We start from the raw sequence: 25,963 nt of genomic DNA on the forward strand, positions 1-25,963 counted from the left end.
TAGCAGCTTTCTGGGTCATGTGGCCAGCACGACTAAACCGCTTCTGGCGCGATGGAACACCATGATGGAAGCCAGAGCCCACGGAAACTCTGTTTACCTTCCGGCCACAGCAGTACCCATTTATCTACTTGCACTGGTGTGCTTTCAGACTGCTAGGTTGACAGGAGCTGGGACAGAGCAACAGGAGCTCACCCTGTTGCGGGGATTCAAACCGCTGACCTTCTGATCGGCAAACCCAAGAGGCTAAGTGGTTTAGACCACAGCACCACCTGCGTCCCCAAGGCAAATTATAGCCACTTTGGATAGTACATACAGATAGTATGTATGCATAGATACTGGGCAGAATTGAAACAACAGCAAACGGCTCATCCAATAATGATGAATCCAACCCATTCCCAGCTGAATGTGAAGCAATGTGGATTCTGAATAACGCATGGTTAATAATGAGATATTAAGGACCTCCCGTCTTCACTCACCAACCAGATGATGAAGTTGAGGGCAAGCACCGTGGGTACACCGCCAAACGGCAGCCCTTGCAGGACAGAGCTGCGGGAATGGGCGTTGAAGCACTGCTCTGTGCTGTTGTTTTGGGCATCCAGGAATATGGAGTCATCCAGGGAGATGGAGCTCCAGTTTCCTGCCAGAGGATCACTTCTGTACATCCTGTCCATCTATGAAGCTGGTGGTCTCCTAGAGAGTTTTACTCTGTAAAATACCTGGGTAAAGTTAAGAGGGGAAGGGTTGAAGGAGACTTTAAAAGCTCTATTTATTTAGTAAGCTTACATGCTGCTTACAATATATAACATATCTTGAAGAGGTTTACAATAAGGAGCCAAAGACTTTAAAAACAGTAAAAGATCATGGATTTTAAGATATGCAGCAAACTCAATATACAAATACAGATAAAATATGCAAATAACATCATTTTAAAAACCCAAATGCAATACAATCCTTGAACTAATAAGCAAAATGATCCAGCAATCCGTCAGGAAATGTCTGACTAAAGAGATACTGGCTTGGTTTGCATACCATGCTATACCAAACCATAGTTTAGCACACATGTGGAACTGTGCAGGCCCTGGTAGAGGAGAGTGCAGCTACTCTGCACTGTGGTCAGTCCATTGCCACACTGTGCTAAGCCACAATTTGGCGCAGTGTGTCATCTGAATCTGGGCTATTTCCAGACTAATAAAAGCTGTAAGCAAGGTTTGTCCTATAGTTTACAGCTTCTGGTTTGTCCAGAAGAGCTAAAGCACAAGCTCAGGTTTGGATGACACGACAAGCCAAACAATAGTTTAGTGAAGCACAGCAGAAAGACCATGGAGAAGCAAAGTGTTGGTGTAATTTGGAAATATGGGTGAAATTGCACTAACTGCTTGGTCTGTGTCTTGTCTCCCATCTGTTAAAACAGGGGTAGCTAACCTATGACCCTCTGGACTTTGATGTACTCCCATCAGCTCCAGCCAGCCCAGCCAACGGTCAGGGAGGATGGGATTTGGAGTTCAACTGTTAAGACATGGGTACAGCCCTGTTCACTCTGAAATCACCAAGAACTATGAATAATAGGCTGCCGTATTACATAGACCTCAGCCTGAACCAGCAAAGCAATTCTTGTATTTGTTTTCCACCAGCTCTTAAATGGTCCCAATGCCGGGGAGGAGGAAAAGCACCAGTTGCAGTGAACTCACTTAAGAAGAGCCCTCCTTGTTGGATCAGGCCAAAGGCCCAACTAGTCCTGCCTCCTCCATGGCAACTCGATGCCTGTGGGAAGCTCACAAGCAGGATCTGAGTGCAGCTCTGCCTCGTGCTCTATGACAAGGACTTAGGAGCCTATCCTCTATCCTCTTTGCACTTGTGGTTTCTTTTTTATTCATACCCGAGAAGCGTCATTCCCAGATTTAGACTCCGTTCCAGACACCAGGATCAGCCATCAACACCACTGCGGTGGAGTCCGTCTGAGCTCCACTACAAAACAAAAACAAACAATAAGTTTTGGAAACTGAGTGACTTGAGCTGTACATGCCCTCTGGTATTCTTTACATCATTCTTTGTAATAATCCAGTGAAACGTGTCTTGCCACACCCCACCAACCCTTGCAAAACAAACATCTGTTTTGAGAGCCAGGAGTGTCCTGCATAGATCTTCAGACATCCAGCTGAATTGGCAGCCCCTGAATTGCTCAGGCCTGTAAGCATTTGTTTTCACCTGCCAACTTCCTTTGTTTCTAATGATCAACCTAAACAGGACATGGTTGGCAGTGAGGTAGAACAAACACAGCAAATTCGTTTCACTAAACTCGTTGCATGCTGCGTGTGATAAGCTTTTAAAAAAGTGGAATGCATGCACACAATTTACCGTACATACTCTTTAACCAACAAAAACTTCTGATTTACATGAAACAATATAAAATAATTATTAAAAATACAAATTGAAAAGTTAAAAAAAAAAACAAGCCGGCATATTTTTTAAAATAAAAAATATAACTAAATGAAATAAAACAGTATGTGTGAAGCACCCTAATTTGGAAATTAATGTTCAACTACGCTGAGAACTTTAGCTCTGAGCGGGGAACTACTCTTAGCACCCTTAACAAATTACAGATCCCAGGATTCTTTGAGGAAAGCCATGTTTAAAGTGGTATCATAGTACTTTAACTGTATGGTGTGAAGGTGTGGCCACAGTCTCCCTCTTTCGACAGACAGTCAGGTTGTGTATCCATAGCAGTGACCAGAGGAGGAATGACTGATGGGAGGAACACACAGAGAAGAAACGCCGCGGTGCATCTGCAGCAGCACAACCAGGCACCTTAATCTGTTCCACCTGCAACAAAACATGTCTCTCCCTTATCGGTCTCTCTAAGACACAGCAGGCGCTTCCAACAGTTTGACTTCACCCCCAAAGGCGCACTCCTCCATTGTCTCCCAAGACAGAGGGAAGCCAACTCCCTCCTTCAAATGGGCAGTGGAAATAAGTCTCTCTTGTCTTTCAAAATGGCAGCAGAGTCATAGTGAAATCTGCCCTCTGTCTGAGTGTGCAGCTCCTTTCTGCCTATGCCTGCCTTCTCTCTCCTCCCCTCTTTATGTAAACAGAAGGGAAGTCGCCATCTGGCACTGCCAATTGCTGCATAATTCATTCCCCTTTTGTTAACAAGAGTGACCCTCTCACAGAGAGAGCGTCTGGACCAGAGAGACTCCTAGGAACCTGCAGCTTTGAGTTTATTTTTCCCTGGCACAGAGAAGACTTTTCAGGGTCAGCATTCAGGCTGTTTCCACAGTTTATAGCTTTCCTATGCAAGAAAGCACCCTCCACGGCTTCTTCCATGGTGTTACCATCACAATAATCCTCTGAAGCATGTTAGGCCGAGAGGTAATGACCAATTGGCTCAAGTGTGTTTACATACATATATAATTTTATGCTACTTTTCCTCATATCAAACCATGCTCAAGGTGGCTTGCAACATGAAAAAATACATAACTACATACAACATAACAAAAGCAACCCAACAATAAACAAAACATTAAAAAAGATATAACCACATTGCGCTATTTCCACATAAATGGCAAGATCTAAAATAAAGATACCAAACTCAACGGTAACAACCCCCCTAACCCGCCAAATAACACCCCAGCCCAAGTGTCTGTTCAGCAGCCTCAGCTTTTGCAGTTGGAGTCAGTCCGGGCCCCGACCTCCCAGGCCAGGTGGAAAAAGGCTTGCAGGGCAGAGAGCAGGTCTTCCAGGATTCTCAGCCAACATGGGCTCTGGCCTCTTCAGCAGCCTCAACATTTGAGGTTTCACAATGTTTACATGTGATGTACACATGCTGGGAAACTGCAGCCAATTATACCTTCCCTATACAAGGATGTGAGACCTTCACACATTAAGAAGCACTAATAATTGTCACACATTTTCACACATAGAAGCATCTTTGCATAGAAAAAGAAAGGGGGCGCACACAGCAGCTTTTATTCTGATTTTAGGTGCATCCCGTTCTCCCTACTTTACAGATCTGATCAAAACCAAATGCTCATAGGCATGGAGTAGAAAACAAGAGTTGGGATGTCTCTTATCTTTTTAGTTCAGGGTATCAAGACTCCTGCCTCTTCCTGCTGAAGTAGACACAGCTTTGCCACATCATCAATATTCCTTTTCTTTGTCTTCCCTTGAACTCCCACTGAGCCTTCCTGTCAGATCTACCAGGGTTGGTGACACTTGCTAATTATGCTAATGAGAGATTTTTAAGAATGTAATCTCATTTCTTGGGGGCTCTGCACTCCTAGTTAGCTCAAATGAGAGTCTGGGGGGGAATGTGCAAATATGCAGTTCTCTATCTGTGCTCTGAAGTTCTTGGAGGGGATTCCACAAGCACTGACCTTCTTTCTTCAGTCAGCCAAACAATATTACCGAATACCAATCTTGCTTCCCTGCAGTATCCAGTCTGTTTCAGAGCAATCTGTCTCCTACATCCCTTCTCACAAAACAAATGCAGAGGCATCCCTCTGGCTCAGTTTTTCCTAAACTAAAACCTTGGTTACCTCAACAATGCAAACAGAAGAGCTCCATCAGTACTGGGGAAATCATCCAAAATGTTAAGTGCACAGACACTCACAAGGGGAACAACACACTACTGTGCCAGGCTCAAAGATTCCTCTCAACAGTTTCCATTTATACTTTTTTCCATTGGATTTTCTCAAGGTCCTGCCTTTTATTCCCTCCTTCCAGTTCTCACATGAACTGATAAACAGTAGGCCACATTCACACCATAAAGGACTATGGTACCACCTTAAACAGGCATGGCTTCCCTCAAAGAATTCTGGGAGCTGTAGTTTAAGGGTGCTGAGAGCTGTTAGGAGATTTTATTCCCCTCCCAGAGCTATGATTCCCAGAGTTCCTTAATATGGGGGATTGACTGTTAAACTACTCTGGAAACTGGAGCTTGCGGGGGAGGGGGGAGGAGTTCTCCTAACATCTCTCAGCACCTTTAATAGAGTTCTCCTAACATCTCTCAGCACCTTTAATAAACTACAGCTCCCAGAAGCCATGACTGCTTAAAGTGGCATCATAGTGCTGTGAATGTATTGTGCGAATGTGGCCAAAGTCACTTTGCACCGCATAGCTGTTCTGTTTCAGACAATACAATAAAGCAAATCACCAACACCAGAAAGGCCAACTTCCCTATACAGTCGTACCTCAGGTTACAGCCGCTTCAGGCTGCGTTTTTTTGGGTTACAGACCACCAAAACTCGGAAGCACCGGAATGGGTTACTTCCGGGTTTTGGCGGTCGCGCATGCGCAGAAGTGCTAAATTGCGCTTTGCGCATGCACAAAAGTGCAGAATGACAACCCACGCGTGCACAGACACGCCACTGCAGGTTGCAAACGCTGCGGGTTGCGAACGTGCATCCTGCACGGATCATGTTCACAACCCAAGCAACCACTGTACCTGAAAACTGTTAAAGAAGCATTTCCTAAATAGTATGACAGATGTCATGAGATACTGGCCGCCTACTAACCTGTGCCAAATTTTACGCACGCTTAGCGTCCCAATTCTAAGTACAAACAGTACAGCTTATTTCCCAAGTGCTGTGTTTAGATTCAAGCAGTACGACAAATCAGCAAGACTCTGGTGCATGTAACCAGTGTACAATTGCAAAAATTAAGTATAACAAACTAAGAACAGAAGGGAGCTAGTAAGGTAAAGGTAAGGTAAAGGTACCCCTGCCCGTACGGGCCAGTCTTGCCAAACTCTAGGGTTGTGCGGTCTGTGGGAAAATGGTTGCTTGTACATAAGAGCATGAGCAAAGTTGCAGGGTGCTTTCATAGCTAAAAGCATCCTTGGAGCATGATCAACGTGTGGACAGCTCATGCTGTCCTAATGATTGGCCCACGTAAACATAGCCTGATCGTCTGCGTGGTCTAGTGCGATGGTCATTATCTGCTGGCTGAGAACAAGTTGCATTCCTTGTATTTTGTATCTTTCGGACTTTACACAATAAAGGCTGTGCTGCAGCAGCAATGAGGCAGCCATAATTCTTCAACCCACCTCTGTATGAGACTGATTCTTACTGATGGCGAGCTGGTTCTCGTCAGCGATCATCTCACTCTATAGGCCGGGAGCCAGCGCTGTCCGCAGACACTTCCAGGTCACGTGGCCAGCGTGACAAGCTGCATCTGGCGAGCCAAAACAGCACACGGAACGCCGCTTACCTTCCTGCTGGTAAGCAGTCCCTATTTATCTACTTGCACCCAGGGGTGCTTTCGAACTGCTAGGTTGGCAGGCGCTGGGACCAAACGACGGGAGCGCACCCCGCCGCGGGGATTCGCACCGCCGACCATGCGATCGGCAAGTCCTAGGCGCTGAGGTTTTACCCACAGCGCCACCCGCGTCCCAATTGCAAAAATTAAGTATAACAAACTAAGAACAGAAGGGAGCTAGTACCAGTTCAGAATTACTGCCCATTAACCATTTATTCTTCCCCCAGGTGTAAATGGTCATCAATCTGTATCACTATTCATTAAGCGTTTTAATGAGGTCCTTACAGTATGTATGTCACTTAGAACCTATATGACTCACAGAAGGATTGCCTCCCTCCCCCTCCCCTCCCTGAGGTTTGCAATGTTTTTTGTTGGCAAGGCTGTTATTTTAAAGAGAGGGACCAACCTAGTGAAGCTGCCCTTCTACTACATCTGAAATATGGTCCATCTAGCTTTTACTGTCTACACTGTAAACTCTACACCAACTGGAAAACAGTTCTCCATGGTGTCAAGCTGGATTTGCCAGGGATCGAATCTGGGATCTTTTGCTTGCAAGGCACTCTCACTACAGCCTTTTCTTACATCACAGCCCTTATTAAAGCTTAATAGGGTAGGCCAAGGATTTGAAAATGGTATAAGTGCGATATACTCTGAACAAAAAGCAAAACTTATTGTGAATAATGTTGTTACAGAAGAATTTAAGATAGAAAAAGGGACACGTCAGGGGTGCCCAATCTCTCCACTACTTTTTATTTCGGTCCTGGAGGTTTTGCTAAACATGATAAGGATCAGTTGGTCAAAGGGGTGCAGGTCGGAGAGAAACAGTACAAATTGAGAGCATTTGCAGATGATCTAGTACTTACACTACAAGAGCCTGAATCTAGTACAAAAAGAGTGTTAGAACTAATTCAGGAGTTTGGTCAGCTAGCAGGTTTTAAATTGAACAAATCTAAAACGAAAGTATTGGAGAAAAATTTAACATCATTTGAAAAGGAAAGGTTTCAGAATGAGACAGGGTTAACTGTGGTTAAGAAAGTGAAATATTTGGGGATAAATATGACATCAAAAAATCTAAATTTATTTAAAGATAATTACGAGAAATCTTGGATGGAAGTCAAAAAAGATTTAGAAATTTGGTCAAACATGAAGCTTTCCTTGTTGGGTCGAATAGCAGTTATAAAGATGAATGTGTTGCCTAGAATGTTGTTTTTGTTTCAGACACTGCAAATATTGGACAAGATGGAGTGTTTCAAGAAGTGGCAGAAAGATATTTCTAAATTTGTCTGGCAGGGCAAGAAGCCGAGGATAAAATTTAAGATATTAACTGATACGAAAGAAAGGGGCGGATTTGCCCTGCCAGACCTTAAACTTTATTATGAATCAGCAGCTTTCTGTTGGTTGAAAGATTGGCTACTTCTTGAAAACACTGACATTCTAGACTTGGAAGGATTTAATAATATTTTTGGATGGCATGCATATTTATGGTACGACAAGGTCAAAACTCATAAAGGTTTTAAAAACCATATTGTCAGGAAAGCACTATATAATGTCTGGACTAGATATAAAGATTTGCTTGAAAGCAAAACTCCAAGGTGGTTGTCGCCAATGGAGACAAAGGCTCCTAAAAAACTTAAAATGGAGGCCAACTGGCCGAGATATGGAGAAATTCTGGAACAAGAGGGGGACAAATTGAAACTGCAAAGTTTTGAGAAATTAAAGGGGAAAGTGAGAGATTGGCTACATTACTATCAAATAATGGAAGTTTTCAAAATGGACAGGAAAATCGGCTTCCAGGTGGAAAAATCAAAACTAGAGACAGAACTGTTAGAAACCAGTACTAAGAATTTGGCAAGAATGTATAACTTGCTGTTGGAATGGAATGCACAAGATGAAATGGTTAAATCTGCAATGATTAAGTGGGCACAGGACATTGGTCATAATATTTTGTTTGCTGACTGGGAAAGGTTGTGGACCACCGGTATGAAATTTACGGCATGTAATGCCTTAAGAGAGAATATTATGAAAATGATCTATAGGTGGTACATGACCCCAGTCAAGCTTGCAAAAATTTATCAACTGCCCGATAATAAATGTTGGAAATGTAAAGAAGCTGAAGGAACATTCTTTCACCTTTGGTGGACGTGCCCAAGGATTAAGGTTTTCTGGGAAATGATCTATAATGAATTGAAAAAGGTACTTAAGTACACTTTCCTTAAGAAACCAGAGGCCTTTCTTCTGGGCATAGTTGGCCAATTGGTGTCAAAGAAGGATAGAACTTTCTTTATGTATGCTACAACAGCAGCAAGAATACTCATCGCAAAGTACTGGAAGACGCAAGATCTACCCACCGTGGAAGAATGGCAGATGAAGGTGATAGACTATATGGGACTGGCAGAGATGACGAGCAGAATCCGGGACCAGAGAAGAGATACGGCGGAAGAGGATTGGGGAAAATTTAAAGAATATCTAAAGAAATACTGTAAAATTAATGAATGTTAGAAAGACGCTGGATTATAAATTAAGGGGTTAAGTGCGGCAAAGGAAAATCTAAAGAAATTAAATTATATTAAAATTAAGTCAAAAGTAAGGGAAGAATTTGCTGACAATTTAATCAGAAATTAGAATACAGAAAGGGGAGGTATGAGGAAGTCGGGAAAGTAAGTTATAAGAAAGAAAAATCAGAATTTATACGTGGTTTATGTTTGTATTTTTCTTCTATATTGTCTTTCTATTTTGTTTTCTTTTTATCTGTGTTGTGTATAAACTTGTGAAAATCTGAATAATTTTTTTTTTAAAAAAGCTTAACTTTTAACTATGCATTTGTGTATCCACATCAATTCACTTCATTTTGGCAAACCCCCCCCCCCCTCATTTAGATCCTTGCAGATGTTGGATTCTAGCAAACAGGTACTATGTAAGCAAATTGCTTCAGTCTCTAGCATTCAACCTTTATAATGGGACAAGCCAAACTAGCTCGTACCACTTTAGAAAAACTCATGCTTTTATGAACAAAATAAGGTTAATAATAATAATAATAATAATAATAATAATAATAATAATAATAATTTATTTACACCCCACCCATCTGGCTGGGTTTCCCCAGCCACTCTACAAAGCTTCTTCTTTGACAAACAACCTCAGGCAAACATTGCTTTAGACCAGAATCTGAGCTATTCTGAGTGGAGGTAAATTTATTTTTCATCTCCAGCTGGGGGGGGGGGGAATTGCAAATACCTATAATCAAACCTCCAAATGTGATTGTTAACATGCAGTCTGTCGTGGGTGTGCATCCTCCAAAAGCCACTTTAACGTCTTCCTAGCACCAGACTCAACAAATAATCACGATGACAGAAATAGGAAGATGTGACAAAAGCTAATTACAAGAAAACTCAAAAGAATATGCCCAAGCAAGTTGTATTGGCTTGTTTTCTTAATTCTATTCATAACCGTCCTCCCCTGCAATTAGACAGTATTAATGTAATTTGATAGCAGATCAAAGTCAGTTTAAATTAGGTTTTACGAGGGGGATAGCACAAAAACTCAGCACAAATGTTATTTGATTTTTAGGAGCCCTAAATGTCAGTCATATGCTCAACTTCCTCCTCATGCTTTGGTTTTGTCTTCTGAGCTCACTGCTCCTGCCGTTCTGGTCTTTCGACATGCCTGAGTGGGAGGTCTCCATCTTGTAGCAATGCAGCGTTCAGCAGTGGGGTCATCTCGGATTAGCTGTTCTTTGCTGCCCAGAGCCAAATCGACAAATGAATGAAGCTCAGCCGTGTGCATGACTTGGGTTGCTGAGAGCGCAAGGTCAGTGGAGACCCCCAGGGAAAGAGGGAAGGGAAGCCTTTAGCTGGTTACACTGACTCAGCACCGCCGACAAATCGATAGCTAGCACTGCCTGGGAAAGATGTCTCAATAGAGGCCTCAGCGCTGAGCTCAGCACAAACATCAGGTCATGACATGCAGCAACTGGGGGAGGGGGAATAAAAGCAGCATTGACCTCCAGCACGCTTCACTTTCACTTGCCAAGAAAAGAACAAAGCGACCAGGTCTTGACTTGGGTCAATAGCTTTTGAGATTTCAAATGAGAGCAAAGGGAAATTGAAACGAGACAGGAAATGAACCACAAACAGTGGCATATGATCTGGGCTCCATAACAAACCTGTGTTTCATAGAATCATAGAACTATGGAGTGGGAAGGTATCAGTGTTAGAAACTGAGGTTTTAGACATTTAATTTTGATGCTCCCTCTCTCCTCCTCCTTCTCTCCCCCCAGCTTCTCTTTGCATAGGGCTACTTTTTACCCAGGTTCTGACATCCACAAAAATGCTTCTTGCACAATGACACAAAATGTGACTCACACTTACGAAAAGCCCTGTGTGACTATGGCTCTCTCTCCCCCCCCCCCATTACAACTCACATGATTTTGAAAGGAATGTGCTCCCACCTGCATGCATTTCTGAGGAAACAGCCATGATTTATCCAAACATATACTCATCAGTACGGACACCACGTGTGCGTTCTGTATTTGGCTAGGCCAGAGGTTTTTAACTGTTTTGATTCCACGGCTCCCTTGGCCAACTACATTCTGTGGCACCCCAGTGGAGCTCAGGAGTCCAGTTATTGCCTGCAGAGCTGGCAGCCTCTCACCCTTTTTCAAACACCCTCCCTTGTGGAGTGTTCCCTCAACCTCCTCTCCTCTCTCCTTGGGAGTCGTCTGGGCAGCGGCTGCCACCGTCCCTGGCCTCTGAGCTCCCCCTGCCCCAAAGAGAGGGGCCTCCTCACACTGCCCCACAGGAGCCTGGCACTTGTCTGTCCATACCCAACAGCAAGGGCTGCCTGGCTGCACTCCCTTGCCAGCTTGCTTGCTTACTCCCGGGCTGCCTCAGCTCCTGGCAACCAGCACCCCTTGGCCAGCCGCAGAGGCACCACTCGCCTGGGGAGTTTATAGCCAGGGCTGCTGAAATAAACAGTTGTGCAAGCCTTTGAGAGGCAGAGACATGAGAGGGCATAAGAGGGGGGAGGGAAGGAAAGAGGGACAGATGCCAGTGTTGCCCAAGGCACCCCTGACCATCACTCAAGGCACCCCAGGGTGCCACGGCACACTGGTTGAAAACCACTGGGCTAGGCTACTGGAAACAGTACACAAAAACTCTTTAGGACAAGTGACTCACAATCTAACACTTGGGTGGACAGCTCCCAGGTCGACAAACCAGACTTGATCTGTTTTCTCTCATCAGTTCTCTCTTGCTCTTATTTGAGAATCCTTCCACTTTCTCATTCTCCCATAGTAAATATTTACTTTCCCCTGAGAAACGTACTTATGGATGATATTGTACAAATAAGCAGTGCTGTTCCCCATAACATCTCTACAACAAATCAAAGCCTAAGAAGGCATTGGCACCCATGGCATTTGGCCATTTGGGCACCCATGCCGTAAGTGAAATTCTAAACATGAGATGAAGTTACAGTATGAACCTGCCCAGGCCCTGAGATCATCTGAGGCTCTTTTCTGTGTGCTACTTCCAAAGGAAGGTAGCAATGACAGACTAGGCCTTCTCTGAGGCAGCCCCTCCCTACATTTCCCTAGGAAGAACCTTGCAATTATTTCAGCACCAGGCAAAGCTGGTTTTTTATTTTTTATTTTCCAGGCATTATTAATGTGATTTTATCATTCTATTTTTTACCTGGCTCTAAATTGTCGTGAGAGGTTTTTTATTAGTAGCAAATGATACAGAAATGTAATAAATCTAACCCAGTACATACAAGGTCCCACCATTCCATGTTTTTTGGGCTTCTCTACAGAATGGGATAGTTGCCCTCTCTGTATGTCTATCAATAACATCCTCTTTAATGCTGTGCCATGCTTCTGCAAAACACACAGAGGCTGGGCCTGGGATCGTGGGCTTAGTGTGCACTTGCCTGGCGTGGACCTTGCTGGATGTTGAACGGCTGGCTCTTAACCTAAGAGAGGAATGAACTCACAGGAGAAATAAACATAACAAAAAATCATACCCAATAGCTTGCAAGCGATACAGAAGTATGAAAACGGTACATGAAAGAAGATATTGTAGAATAATCTCTCATCTCTTTTCATATGGCACAGTCCAATTGCAAAAGGATTCAACACTCCAAAGGATCTCTGCCTATTTCTCTAATTTTTCCCATGTTTGTTTATGATACACCTATTTATGCATTAACACGCCCCCGCTAAGAGGGCAGTTTCTCCAACAGCAGGTTCAGGCTCCTGTTTTTGTTTTGTTTTGAGGAGAAGAGCATCTTAGCAGAAGCACATTTAGCCCTGGTTGAATGAATTCCTGGCTGAGATATCCTTATATCCACTGTGCAGCTTGCCTTTCCCACATTCCCAGCAGTAGCTTCCTCCCTGAATTTGCTCCAGAACACCTTAACCATGCTAGCACTGAAGAGATCAGGAAGGGAGCATTTCAGCAAGGCACAGAATGTGAATTTATTTACTTGCTGCATTTATAACCTGCCTTTCCTTCCCCTGCCCCCCCCCCCAAAACAAATAAAATGACATACAGTGGTACCTTGGGTTACATACTCTTCAGGTTACAGACTCCACTAACCCAGAAATAGTGCTTCAGGTTAAGAACTTTGCTGCAGGATGAGAACAGAATTGTGCTCCGGCAGCGCAGCAGCAGCAGCAGCAGGAGGCCCCAGTAGCTAAAGTGGTGCTTCATGTTAAGAACAGTTTCAGGTTAAGTACGGGCCTCCGGAACGAATTAAGTACTTAACCCCAGGTACCACTGTACATGGTTCTCCGCACCATGCTTTTATCCTTACACCAACCCTGTGAGGTAGGCCAGCCTGAGAGGTATTGACTAGCAAGCTCCAAGACAGTGTGGAGATTTGAACTCAGGTCTCCCTTGTCCCAACCACTACACCACACTATGTGTGACTATGTGTACACACAAGACACAGGACCCCTTTACTTTCCTGTGCAAGTTTGCATTTAGATCTTGATTTTTTTTTAAATTTAAAAAAAAGTAGTTGGCTAGGAACTAAGTGATATTCACCAGGCTATACATTTCTCTTGGAATAATTAGCAGTCAATTAGTCCTAATTGTTTATGTGGGACGTAAATGAGCTCAGCAGCTGTCGTTAGCATCCATATAATAGTAATGAACAATTTTAAAAACCCTACTGCTCAAACTGCAACTGCCCATTTTCATTTAATTAGAGCATGATTACTGGAGATCCACTTGGGTGCAATCGCAGGGGAAGCTGGGCTGAAAGGATAACTTTAAAGAGCCTCTGGTCCATTACCCCGGGGAAGAGAAGATGTACCCACAAGGGTCATCCACATTTTCAGGCCCATGGGCACGTTTGCAAAATGGGGCAACTCATCACAGATCTACCAGAGCCACACATACACTTGCCCTGCAACTATGCACACACATGCACACTCTCTTTCCCTCCTCCCTGCCAGCATTTAGGCCTGGCATTTCTCTTTTTTCCGGCTCAAGGGGGCAAGCGAGCTTCCTCAAAAGTACAGCTGAACAGACAAGACTTTACCTTCTCAATTTCTAATTTCAGCAGGGGACTGACTGGGGCAGTGGGGGAGGAGAGGCAGGAATGGGACTCTATGGGAGCCAGGGGGTGGTTCTATGGGTGCAGGTGCAAACCCAGCTCCTGCATTGGTGACTGACCAATATACCGTGGCCTGCAAATGTTTTCCTGCCATTCTGAAATGTTTTTAGAGTTAAGAAGTCGTAGAACTTCCCTTGGTAACTCCAAACACCATGCAACCCCATATTTTGGCCTTCAGCGTTCTCGGTGCTCAAATCCAGCTCCTTCTGAGGAATAGCCATGAGGACACCAACACCTTCTTTGTTTGCTTGTCCATTTACAGAGGTGTTTGCCTGGCCCTCGCTGGAAGCTTTAATGCTGGACTAAATGGAGATTTGGACTCATCTAGCAAGAGCTGTGTTCTTCAGGGAGTGCCTAGACTACACTCCATTAGGCCAACTCCAGGACTGAGGAAGTCCTCAGCTAGTTGCCTCTCTGTGAGCTCCTTCCTTTGCATGGGGGCCTCCCATTTTTATTTTTATTTTTATTTTGGAGGAGGAAGGAGTTTCCTTTAGTATAGGAAAGCAGTGGGCTATTTTTCTTCAGAACTGAAAGGATCAAGACAGCTCCTCCTGGAGCAGGCATGGCCAAACCTGGCCCTCCAGCTATTTTGGGACTACAATTTCCATCATCTCTGACCACTGGTCCTGTTAGCTAGGGATGATGGGAGTTGTAGTCCCAAAACAGTTTGAGGGCCAAGTTTGGCCATGCCTGTGACTTGGAGCAACCAAACTGTCCGTTTGGTTGTAAGTTGCTTTGGTTTGCCTTGGGCAAGATAAAGTGACTATCAAATTCTATAAATAAATGAATAATAAGCTGCCTTTGAACCAGAAGATTGCTCCTCCTACCTCACCACACACTAACTGGCAGCAGCCCTTTCCACTACTAAAACATGGTAATTTTCAAATGAAAGAGCAACAACACTATGTTTACAGGCCTGCCCCCCAAAAAGCATAATTTACAAATTCTCCTAACTTTGGATACCTTTTAACAACTAATCAGCTTTTTAAAACAGCAACAACTCAACACTTGTATATTTGAGACTCACTCTGTAGGATTAGTATACGTTCTCCTAAGCACGAAAATCATCAGCTCTTTCCAGAGAACACACATTTTTTACGAGTTGCAATTTGCTCTTTCCCCACTGAGGTAGACTTGAAGCGCCTGACCACACATGAAACCAGAAAACACACCAAATCATAAAACTAAATTACAAGGGAAATAAAAAAAAACACAGTCCAAAATACATTCTCCTGCCAAGCCCAAAATTCCCCGGGAAGCAGCTTCTCCACCATTAAGCTCCCATGCACCTCACTCCATGCACCATCATTAGTGGGGAAAGGCCATAACCCAGTGGTAGAACTCATGCTTTGCATTAGAAGGCGACAGGTACAATCCCAGTCGTTCCCAGGTAAGGCTTGCAAGGGCATTTGTCTGGAGAACTCCTGCCAATCAGCTTAGGCACTTTTGAGCTAAGATGGGTCAGTGGTCTGACTTCACGTAAGCCAGCTTCGGATATTACTAAGGGTGGAGTGTGTCAGCTTCTCAACGTAATGGGTGCCCACGTCAAAAGATTGGCACTGCCTCATTAGAAGGCTGAAAGGCGCATCAAAATCTTCAGTCGTCTAAACTGCGTGAAACACCCGGAGCCAAACTAGATGTGAGACTTCAATATAAACAAAACAATGGAGTTTTAAGAGACGGCTAGGCACTCGTAAGCTTAAACCTCACTCACGAAAAAGAAAAGCTTATTAAAATTGCTACATACCTGGGGAAAACTGCCAGACAGGCTTAGACACAGATAACAATGCCACTGGGATTAACAAGGTGGGGGAAAAGGAATGTTTGGATCCTGGTTCGCACAAGGCTTTGTCTCTCAGTTGGTCCTGACGAAGTTCTCAGAATCAGCCTTGGAGTCTGGATTCTTGCTATGAAGCAGCGGCGGTGGTGGCGGCAGCTGTGCCCTAAGCCCCCTGGAGACACAAGAGGGAAGCTGCTGTCAGTACATCTGAGGCCTCTACAGTTGTATACGCAGCTTATGATGCATGAAGAATTGGCATCCTTCCCCAGCCCTTTCCTTTTAGGGCTCTGGAAACAAACCCTGCGTTGGTTGGCGGAGGAAAGAGGTAGGATGGGTCAAGCTCAGCTGCCAGAAGAGGGTTTCTAATTAACAACGCAGCACAACCCCTCTCCAGGAAGCAGAGACCCCCAAAAGAAACCCCCGGAGAAGAATCAGCATCCTCCGTCACTTCTGCCGTCGGAGAACAGTTCTCTCCCAGCTTTGCCATTTATACACCATGCTTAGCTGGAGCACAGCTCCCGGCACTTAGAATCAGCCAGGGAGTGTGTGGGAGGACTCTTGCACACACAGACACGCCAGGCACATACACACAGAGTTCCCTCACCCCTCCATCCCCCTGTCACTGCAGTAATTCATCAATTTCATCTGATTCAGCACTTGCCGTTCAGTTATTCCTGGAGTGGGAAGGCTGTCGGCTACAGCTAGGTCACATTTTGCAAGCGGGGGGGGGGGGGGCAGAGGTGGGCCTTATAAGTTGCCTGGTGCCTCTGCCCCCAGGGACCATCAAGTGTCACAACCAGAGACGTATTACCAGTCCAAAAACCTGGCAGGCATTTGTCCTGCTGTGCTGCATCCAGCCTATTCGAATTCTTCAGAGAAATTATTATCTTTCATACAGCAACTAAGAGGGGAGAGATAGAAGCCTGGGCGAAATCCACCTGGTTTCTGATCTCAGTTTAGTACCGCCTTCCCCAACTTGATGTCTTCCAAACATTTTCGGCTACATCTCTCACCGTCCCTGACCACTGGCCATGCTGGCTGGTGCAGATGGGAACTGTAGTACAAAGCACAAGAGCTGTCCTGTTGGATTAGACCAGGGTTTCCCAAACTTGAGTCTCCAGCTGTTTTTGGACTACAATTCCCGCCATCCCTGATCACTGGTCCTGCTAGCTAGGGATGGTGGGAGTTGTAGTCCAAAAACAGCTGGAGACCCAAATTTGGGAAACCTTGCATTAGACCAAAGGCCCATCTAGTCTATCCTGGTCTCAGAATGGTCAACCAGATGCCCATAAGAAGCCTGCAAGCAGGACCAGAGCACAGCAGCACTCTCCCCAACAACTGGTATACAGAGGTATACTGTCTCAGGGAGTGGAGGCACAAAATAGCCTTATAACCTCAATGAATATGTCTAACAGCCTTTTAAAGCAATCTTCGTTGGTGGCCATCATTACCATCTTATGGTCATAAATTCCACAATTAAACAATGCACTGTTTCCTTTGGTCCTTTCCTGATCCTCCTTCATCTTTACGTGTCCTTTTTGAGGTATGGCAACCACAACTGTACATGGTCAAATCAGATTTGCATAATAACAGTGTGGCATCATGTTGTCTAGCAAAAGCATCTCATTAATCAAGCTAGGGATGAATACAGTGATTACACAATGAATTTAATCGGCTGCCTATTAAAGATTACATGACGTGGTCCCAATCTTTCCTCCAAGGCACACCTAGGATTGCTCACCCAATCCTGATTCAGATATTATTTCCCGGTTGCCTCCTTGGAATAATTACCCTTGTCAATGCAAATAAGGGCATTTCAACCTCACACCTTTCTTGGGTAACTTGGGTCATCATTCATGGGCTGCTGACTATCTCTATGGAGCTGTGAGCACCGCCATCCCAGAGTAAACAAGACTGTTTGTTCCTGCTCACCTATCCCAACAGGGTTGGAAAGTTCACCAGCCTTTGATTTTAAGGAGTCAAAATGCTTCCGCCTCTTTTCTTTGGCCAGGACTTAAGAGAATGCAGTCTCTAAGGCTCAAATTAGAGGCTGATTCACATTTCACAACAGCAGGTACATTTGCTGCATTTACACCAAGGATGCCAGTTTGAATTCACTCTAAGTGTGCTCCTTTGCATCAGAATGCTGGTGAGCTTTTCATTCAAAGAAAAGAAATAATTGGGAACACACTGAGAGGAAGAATCAGGAGCAGGGGAAAGCCAGGCATGATCTGCCCAGAACAGCCCAACGGGCCAACCTCCAAGGCCTTGTGGGCCTAATCAGGCCACAGGCCAAAGGTTCCCCACCCCACTTTAGTATTTAAAAGCAGCTGGATAGCTCAGTTGGCTAGAGTGTGGTACTGATAAAGCCAAGGTTGCAGGTTCAATCCCTGTAAGGGACAGCTGTATATTCCTGCATTGCAAGGGGTTGGACGAGATGAGCCTCAAAGAAAATCTCATGGGCTGGGCAAAACGAAACATTTATTTTGCAGAAGAAAAACTGGCGATGGTCAGAAACACGAGTCCCCAGTTGGGAAAACACTTACACAGAACCCAAAATAAATGCAATACAGAGGAAAAGCAAGCAGGCACCCCCCTATACAACAACAACAACAACAACAAGTCAATTGCAAAAATAAACAATTGGAAGGGACAGGGGACCTTGACAATCACCATGGGATGTGCCCAAGGACATTGTGGTGCCTTCAGGTGCTTTGTTGGACTTCTGCCCGAAACCTTTCAACAGCAGCCACTAGGCAGGACCACAGAGGACAGCCATCTGCCCCTAGCCTCTTAGAAACCCCTCCTCCCCATTTGTTGGTTTTGTTTATTAATAGCCTCCTGTGTATGCACTGTACCTTGACAACAGTAATGCCTAGTACAACTGCTGCATGATACGTCAGCAAAGCGCCAAGTAAACATTAACTAATTAGATGGCAAGCTCCCCATGGCAGGGTCCTGGCACTGTTCTGCCTGTGACTTCACAACTTAATCCTCCGACTATTGCAGAGATGCAGAGTTTCTCTTTTGCAGCATCACAGAGTCTGGCATCCCCCAGAAGTACACCCAGATTAATTAGCAATTGATACAGAATGTTTGCACTGCCCTCCCCAAAGCCAAGGCCCTTCCTCCTTCCCTGCTGGCAATGTTATTGCTACAGTCCTAAGCACATTAAAAAGAGCCCCTCTGGGTGAAACCAAAGGCCAATCTAGCCCAGCGCTCTGTTCTTACAGCAGCCAACCAGATATGCATGGGAAGCCCACAAACAAGCAGAAGCAACACTTCTCCAAGTCCTATCTCTGACACTAGATAACAAGACGAGTAGCCACTGAGAGCTTTATCCTCTACGTCAGTGCTTTTCAACCAGTGTGCTGGGGCACCCTGAGGTGCCTTGAATGATGGTCAGGGGTGCCGTGGCCAACACTGGTCTCTGTCCCTATTTCCTTCCTTCCCTTCTCTGATGCCCTCTTGTGTGTCTGCCTCCTGAATGCCTGCTCAGCTGTTTGTTGCAGCAGCCCTGGCTACAAGCTCCCCAGTTGAATGGTGCCTCTGGGGCTGGCCAGGGGGTGCTTCTCAGGCCCCTGTGGGGCAGTGTGAGGAGGCACCTCTCTTTGGGGCGGAGGGGGGCAGCTCAGAGAACAGGGGTGGCAGGTGCGGCTATCCAGAGGACTCCCAAGGAGAGGGGAGAGGAGAGGAGGTTGAGGGAACACTACACATGGGACGGGTATGGGGCTGCCAGCTCTGCAGGCAAGGGGTGACATAACCTGAGCCCCACAGGGGTGCTGTAGAAAGATTGGAGTTGGTCAAGGGAGCCATGGACCCAAAAGGTTGAAAACCCCTGCTCTCTAATCCCCCTTTGAATGTTGTCCAAGATGGTTGGTATCACTACATCTTGAGGTATTGAGGTTATTTTGATTGCCCTTAAAAACACCCCCCCCAAAAAAAAACACCCACCACCTTTTTCCAGTTCCACAATATCTTTTTGAGGTGCAGTAGCCAGAACTGTACTCAGTACAACAGGTGTGATTGTATCATAAAATTGTACAAAGGTAATGAAATATTGGCTGCCCCACTGCATCCCGGACTGGAAGATCCAGGGTTGCTAGTAACTCTTCTTGCAACTTAAATACTTTTTCTTTCTTTTGGATCCCCGCAAATCACATTGTGGTACACAGTGTTATAAGAAAGACAGACTACCATCCTTGCTGAAGTAGCCAACGTCAACCATCACACTGCAATCCTGATGCGTACCAGAACAAGGAGGAACAAACATCACGGGGCAGAGGGCATGAATGCAGACACACGCTCTTTTCAACGGGGTGTAGAGAAGAAGGGATTTGCTATGGGCTTTGTCAAAAGCAGGGCAGGAGGTCTGAAATCTCTGCTAAAAGGGTAGGCATGGCAATTCAGATCTCCACATGTTGCTTATGGGAGCAACAATTGGCCTTCAGCAACGCTGCTTCCTAGCAGCTGACGTAGAGAGGCTTATTGTCTCTCTTTTTGCGTGGGCGGGTGTGGGCTGACTAAGAAGCGCCAGGCAGAATGTCTTGCCATTCCCAGCTTCACTCTCGCATGTACAAAGGCAGCTGGGCTTTAAAACATCCAGGCAACAAAAACATCCCTTTTCAGAGAGGTTTGGGGAGGTGATGCACACCCCACAATCCCTCACCTACGTGCCTGTGAAAGGCATTGGAAATGAGCACCAAAGCCGCAGATACATTTAGGAAAGCACTAACCCACATAGGGATGGGATGCGGGTGGCGCTGTGGGTAAAACCTCAGCGCCTAGGACTTGCCGATCGCATGGTCGGCAGTTCGAATCCCCGCGGCGGGGTGAGCTCCCGTCATTCGGTCCCAGCTCCTGCCCACCTAGCAGTTCGAAAGCACCTCCAGGTGCAAGTAGATAAATAGGGACCGCGTACCAGTGGGAAGGTAAACGGCGTTTCCCTGTGCAGCGCTGGTGCTGGCTCACCAGATGCCGCTTCGTCATGCTGGCCACGTGACCCTGACGTGTCTCTGGACAGCGCTGGCTCCTGGCCTCTTGAGCGAGATGAGCACGCAACCCTAGAGTTGGACACGACTGGCCCGTACGGGCAGGGGTACCTTTACTAACCCACATAGGTAAAGGTAAGGTAAAAAACCCCTGGACGCTAAAGTCCAGTCAAAGGAGACTATGGGGTGGGCACTCATCTCACTTTTCAGGCCGGGGGACCCAGCGTTTGTCCGCAGCTTTCCAGGTCATGTGGCCAGCATGACTAAACTGCTTCTGGCACAACGGGACACTGTGATGAGTGCCAGAGCGCACAGAAACGCCGCTTACCTTCCTGCCACAACAGTACCTATTTATCTACTTGCACTGGTGTGCTTTTGAACTGCTAGGTTGGCAGAAGCAGGGGCAGAGCAACGGGAGCTCACCACCGTCATGCGGATTCAAACCACCAACCTTCTGATCGGCAAGCCCAAGAGGCTTGGTGGTTTAGACCACAGCGCCACCCGCTCCCCTCCACATACCACTAATCCACTGCAATACTAAATGAAACAGGTATGTGCTAAAAGCTTAGGCTTAAAAACAAAACACCCACAAATTGGGGTGGGTGAGTTAATACTAAAAAGTATGGAGGTGATCCAATTATGTGTGCACATTCAGAGTTGCTTCATTTTTTAAGCGGGGATAATCACAACCTCATAAGAGAATGGATGCAACAGCATATGTGTGGATAAAGGATGCATACAGCCTAGAAACTTCCCCCGCCCAAATTATACAGTGGTTGGTACCTTGGGTTACAGACGCTTCAGGTTACAGACACTTCAGGTTACAGACTCTGCTAACCCGGAAATAGTACCTTGGGTGAAGAACCTTACTTCAGGATGAGAACAGAAATTGCGCGGCAGTGGCGCGCCAGCAGTGGGAGGCCCCATCAGCTAAAGTGGTACCTCAGGTTAAGAACAGTTTTAGGTTAAGAACAGCCCTCAGAATGAATTAAGTTCTTAACCTGAGGTACCACTGTACTGGGCTGGCCCAAGACATTTTGCTACCTGAAGCAAAGCAAAGGACAAGATGGCACCTTCCCCACCACTTCTTATAGAGAAGTCAACTGAACTAGCTGTTAAATCTTATATCAACACCACTGGTGGGAAACTTTCTCTACTGCACCTGAGGACAGCTTAGGAAGGAAGTGTTCCTGGGGGCTATTTAGGGAGCACAGGGCAGAGTAACTTAGGGACCGCGGGGGCATGGCGCTGGCTGGGGCTGCTGCCAGCATCTGCCGCCTGAGGCAGTTGTCTCAGCCAGCAAAGTGGTGGGGCCAGCCCCATCACAAGTTCACGAAGTGTACTAGAATCTAGGGAAGGGCTGAGGAACCTCTGTTATTCGACTACAACTCCTTTCAGCCCCCAGTTAGCATGGCAAATGGTGATAGATGGGAGTTGTAGTCCAGCAACATCTGGAGAGCCATAAGTCTCCCAGCCCAGATTTAGAAGGATCAGGGCAGATATCAGTGATTGCAGCAGAAAACCCTCTCACTGGTTGATTGGGCCACGTCTTTGTGATGTGTTCCTTCCCACTTTGGGTTCATCCAGAGGAGGAGATAGCTGGAATGAGACATGACTCCCGGGGAATGGAGTTTCAACACCAGGGCATCACTCCCATTAAGAATATCCTGCCCTGGTAATATGTCTGTTGCTGCTTCTCACCTAAGGGCCAATTCAAATTTAACATTTTGCCCCACTAAAGAACATCAATGGGAAGACGATTTGCTGGAATGCAAAACTCTTGTTGATTTTTGTAGTCAATATTCACAGCCTGGATATTCTGATCACAGTCTGTTTTGCAAAATTCAACAGAAATCGGTGTTACAATACTATTGATCACATCCATTCCTCCCTTCTCTGCAAACCACACCCCCCACCCCGCAACCTCTGCCTCTTACTGTTGTGCTTGCAGCTTTCTCGTTTCTTCTCCAAGGGGAATATGCAGCGCTCAGGTTTATTAGGCATCAACAATTTCCCAGCAGTATCAGCAGGAGCTGAAAGCAACAGTCAGGACTGAGCTTTGAGGCTTTTTGCACTGAGATCAGCCTTCCTGATGTTTATTAATGGATGGTGCTCAGCAGATGGGCTAAGGCACCTGGAGAAGCTCAAACAGTCCCTTCCCAAGGCAGGAATATTATTGAAGAGCTTCTCTGGACCTTTCTAGATGAGTATTATAAAAACTGCGGCAATGTAATGGCAGTGCAGAACCCAGATAATGTTCTCCAAGATTTGCCCATCTGATATGAGAAGAACCACATATCCTTACTCCAGCTGGTGCTTTGACTGCAGGGAAACTGCATTTGCCAAGACACAGCTGGACAAATTTCTCCCCTGCTAATTCCATGGTTGCAATTGCGACGGTTGTGTGGAGTAAAGTATGGACATACCGATATTGCTTTCTCCTTTCCTTCTGCCCGAGGTGAAGCTGTAAATCACTCCCAGACCCCAAACCTAGTCATTTATTTATGGAAGTCATGTATGTATGTATGTATGTATGTATGTTAATCACATTTATATCCCACTTTTCCTCCAAGGTGCTCAAAGTGGCATACATAACTCTCCTCCTCACAACAACCAACCCTGTGAGATAGGTTAGATAGAGATGTAGAGTGATTGGCCCAAGTTCTTCCATTGAGTTTCATAGACGAGTGGGGATTTCAATCCTGGGCTCCCACGTCCCAGTCCAACACTCTAACCCAGGCATGTCCAAAGTCAGTTTCGGGGGCCTAATTCGGCCTGCGGGCCGATTTCATCTGGCCCCCATGGCAGCACATGTCCTGGGATAACCATCAGAAGTGAGATGGTGGTAACAAAGGAAGGTTCTCTCTGTCGTGGCGCTTGGATGATGCAAGGCCTTCTCCCTGCACACTTCCTCAGCGCCTTCTTGGATGGTCCTTCAGAGCCAAATAGAAACACAGCTAGATATTCACACTTTTAATGGAGTCTAGGATCTTTTAAGGTGTGTCCCCAGCACATTTTCATCTCTGGTGCATGCTGATGATCTTTTGCTCTTATTGTTCTCTTAGTATTATTATTATTATTGCTTCTGCGACTTTTTTTAGATAAATTTTTTTTCCCCACTTCTGCTCTGTCTTGTTTTAAGTTTTATTGGTTTTATGGATTAAAAAAACCCGTTGCAACCCATCTTTGGAACTAAGGTGGAGAGGGATATGATTATTCTTTTTTTACATAAATAAATAATAGAACTGGAGAGCTGGAGGGGTCTTTGAGGTCACTGGGTCCTACTACTTGCTCTATTCTCCTATAAGTGGGAGGCAGCAGAAGGGCTTGGGGGGAGCCCCACATCTCTCCCCCCCCTTAAAAGAGAAGGCTGATGAGCAGAGATCAAATCCTGCTGCCTAAGCTGCCCAATCCTGTTCCTTGCTGGGAACAGGGTAGCCCAGCCAACCCTGCGCTCCCGCCCACCAGTTGACATCACCAGCCATGTCATCTGATGTGCAATGTCAAGGACTGGCAGGATGCTGTTGAGCATGCATGGGGAGGAAGGGGGCTGGAGTCTAACTTGGGAGAGGGGGGCAGGGTTTTGGGGGACCTGTGCCAACCAGGAGGCAAGAATCAGAGGCAGGGGAAGCTTCAGAGCTGGAAGAAGAGGCAGGCCAGGCAAGTGAAGAGCCGGGTGCTGCTAACCTACCCTCTCTCCTGCACCACTGTCTCCTAGAACTAAGAGAGGACTAAAGAGGGAAGAGCAGAGGCAGCTGTCACGCAGGCATAGTCTCCGGCTACATGCACACAGCCCATCGCAGGAAGGTACATAAACTGGTGGAGGGAGGCTGGTCCCTAGTTGCTGCAACTGCTCCATAGAATGCAGACCTGGGAACAGCTGCCTAGACGTTAGAATGGTGTACTTTGGTATCCACAGCTGTAGAAGCAAGTGTTATCTTTGACAACATAGAGTGAATCCTCTGCTGTGTGTGTTCCTTTGGCTGCAAGCGCCCTTGACAGGCAGGTGGCTGTGGTTTGCAAGAAACAGCCTGGTGGGCCAAGACGGTCTTGCTGGCCGAAGGCTCCCCACCCCTTCCCTAGATGAACATATAAACAGTATCCATTCAGGGCTGTCCAAGCAACCAGGTACCCTGCCAGCAAAGTCGCATTCAGAGTAGACCCACTGAAATTAATGCACCTAGGTTAGTCAAGTTTATTAACTTCAATGGGTCTACTCTGAGTAAGCTTAGGAATGAAAGCACCTGTAATCTTCACCCAGTACGTTTTCCAGACCTACCTGGGTCATTCCTAAAGCAACTTCTGGTTGGGGCAACATAACTCTAATGCAGACCAAGAGGTGGAGTCCTGCACTGTCTGGGCTGCTTTTGCTAACTCATGAGAGTGGACCTTGCAATGTAATGTGTGGCTCGCTTCCAGGTAGGCTGGCACAGCCCCAAGGCATTCCAGCATCTCTTGCCCTAATGCAATTGCAGAGGGCCGCAGTAATAAAGCAGCACTTAAGGTCTTCAAAGTCTTAGCTTACCGTCCATTTCATTGTCCCAACTCTCATGCAGAGGGCAGAAAAGCGGTTCCTTACAGCAACGCTCCATGCAGCGGGGTAACATGTAAATGCCCACAGTTTACATGGAGATCACTCACTCAACAGACTCCTGCCTATCGGCAAGGAGTTCACCTGCCCACACATTTCACAGGGAGGTCTAACCTGCAGCAGGTAGCACCAGCATCTGGTTACATGGGCAGGTTGGGGCCCGTGGCCTAGAAATTGGTCCACGCTCCACCAGCCACTCTCCCATCACCAGTGATGGCTTTGTGGATTTGTGCAGTGGGTTCAATTAAACGTTTCTGCTCTGCCTGCAATAACTAGCATGCGACAAATCCCAACCCTCCCTTCTTTATGCCTGCAATGTTGCAGCTCCAGCAAAAGCAGCCAACGCCTTCGCAAACAGAAATGCAAGATCCCTGGGAAAGAGACATCTCACTGCATGTATGACTGATCCATCACACAGTGGAAGTAACAAGCTTGCATAAGCAAGACTGGGAAGTGATCAGGTAGTAGCTGCCGTAAAGGGCAGTTAGCCAACATTTCTCTCTCGGGGAGCAACAAAGCAAGGCTCCACATTTCCACAGCTACTGCCATTCTAAGAGCAGTGCAAGATCAACAGGGGGGGAAAGCAGACTGAAAAGAGGTGGCAAGGGATGGAAGAGGAATTCCATTCCATTTGCTCACATTGAGAAGGCCACACACAGATTGGGCCAATCCTGTGCTGACCTCCATTAATTGGGCAACCTCCACGTTGGGCAAAAGATTCCTCCACTAAAGGGG

The 25,963-nt window shown here is 46.1% G+C and overlaps 1 protein-coding gene across 13 annotated transcripts in view; it reads right to left on the reverse strand.

Annotated features, from left to right (window-relative positions):
* TMEM63C (transmembrane protein 63C) overlaps window positions 1-25,963 on the reverse strand; it is a 69,614-nt gene that overhangs the window by 33,116 nt on the left and 10,535 nt on the right. For 4 of the 13 annotated variants that reach the window (XM_083732937.1, XM_083732945.1, XM_083732943.1 and 1 more), the window contains exons 2-4: window positions 15,614-15,818; window positions 1,877-1,965; window positions 477-716 (exon numbers count right to left, since the gene is read on the reverse strand). In XM_083732937.1, the coding sequence (XP_083589063.1) occupies window positions 477-671 (195 nt within the window). In that variant the 5' untranslated portion in view covers window positions 672-716; window positions 1,877-1,965; window positions 15,614-15,818. Of the gene's footprint in view, window positions 1-476; window positions 717-1,876; window positions 1,966-12,170; window positions 12,217-15,613; window positions 16,148-25,963 lie in introns of those variants that run through there. The other 9 variants (XM_083732947.1, XM_083732944.1, XM_083732938.1 and 6 more) reach the window with 6 other exon arrangements.

This window comes from Podarcis gaigeae, assembly GCF_964106915.1.
Source record: "Podarcis gaigeae genome assembly, chromosome: 1".
Classification (NCBI taxonomy): Eukaryota; Metazoa; Chordata; class Lepidosauria; order Squamata; family Lacertidae; genus Podarcis; species Podarcis gaigeae.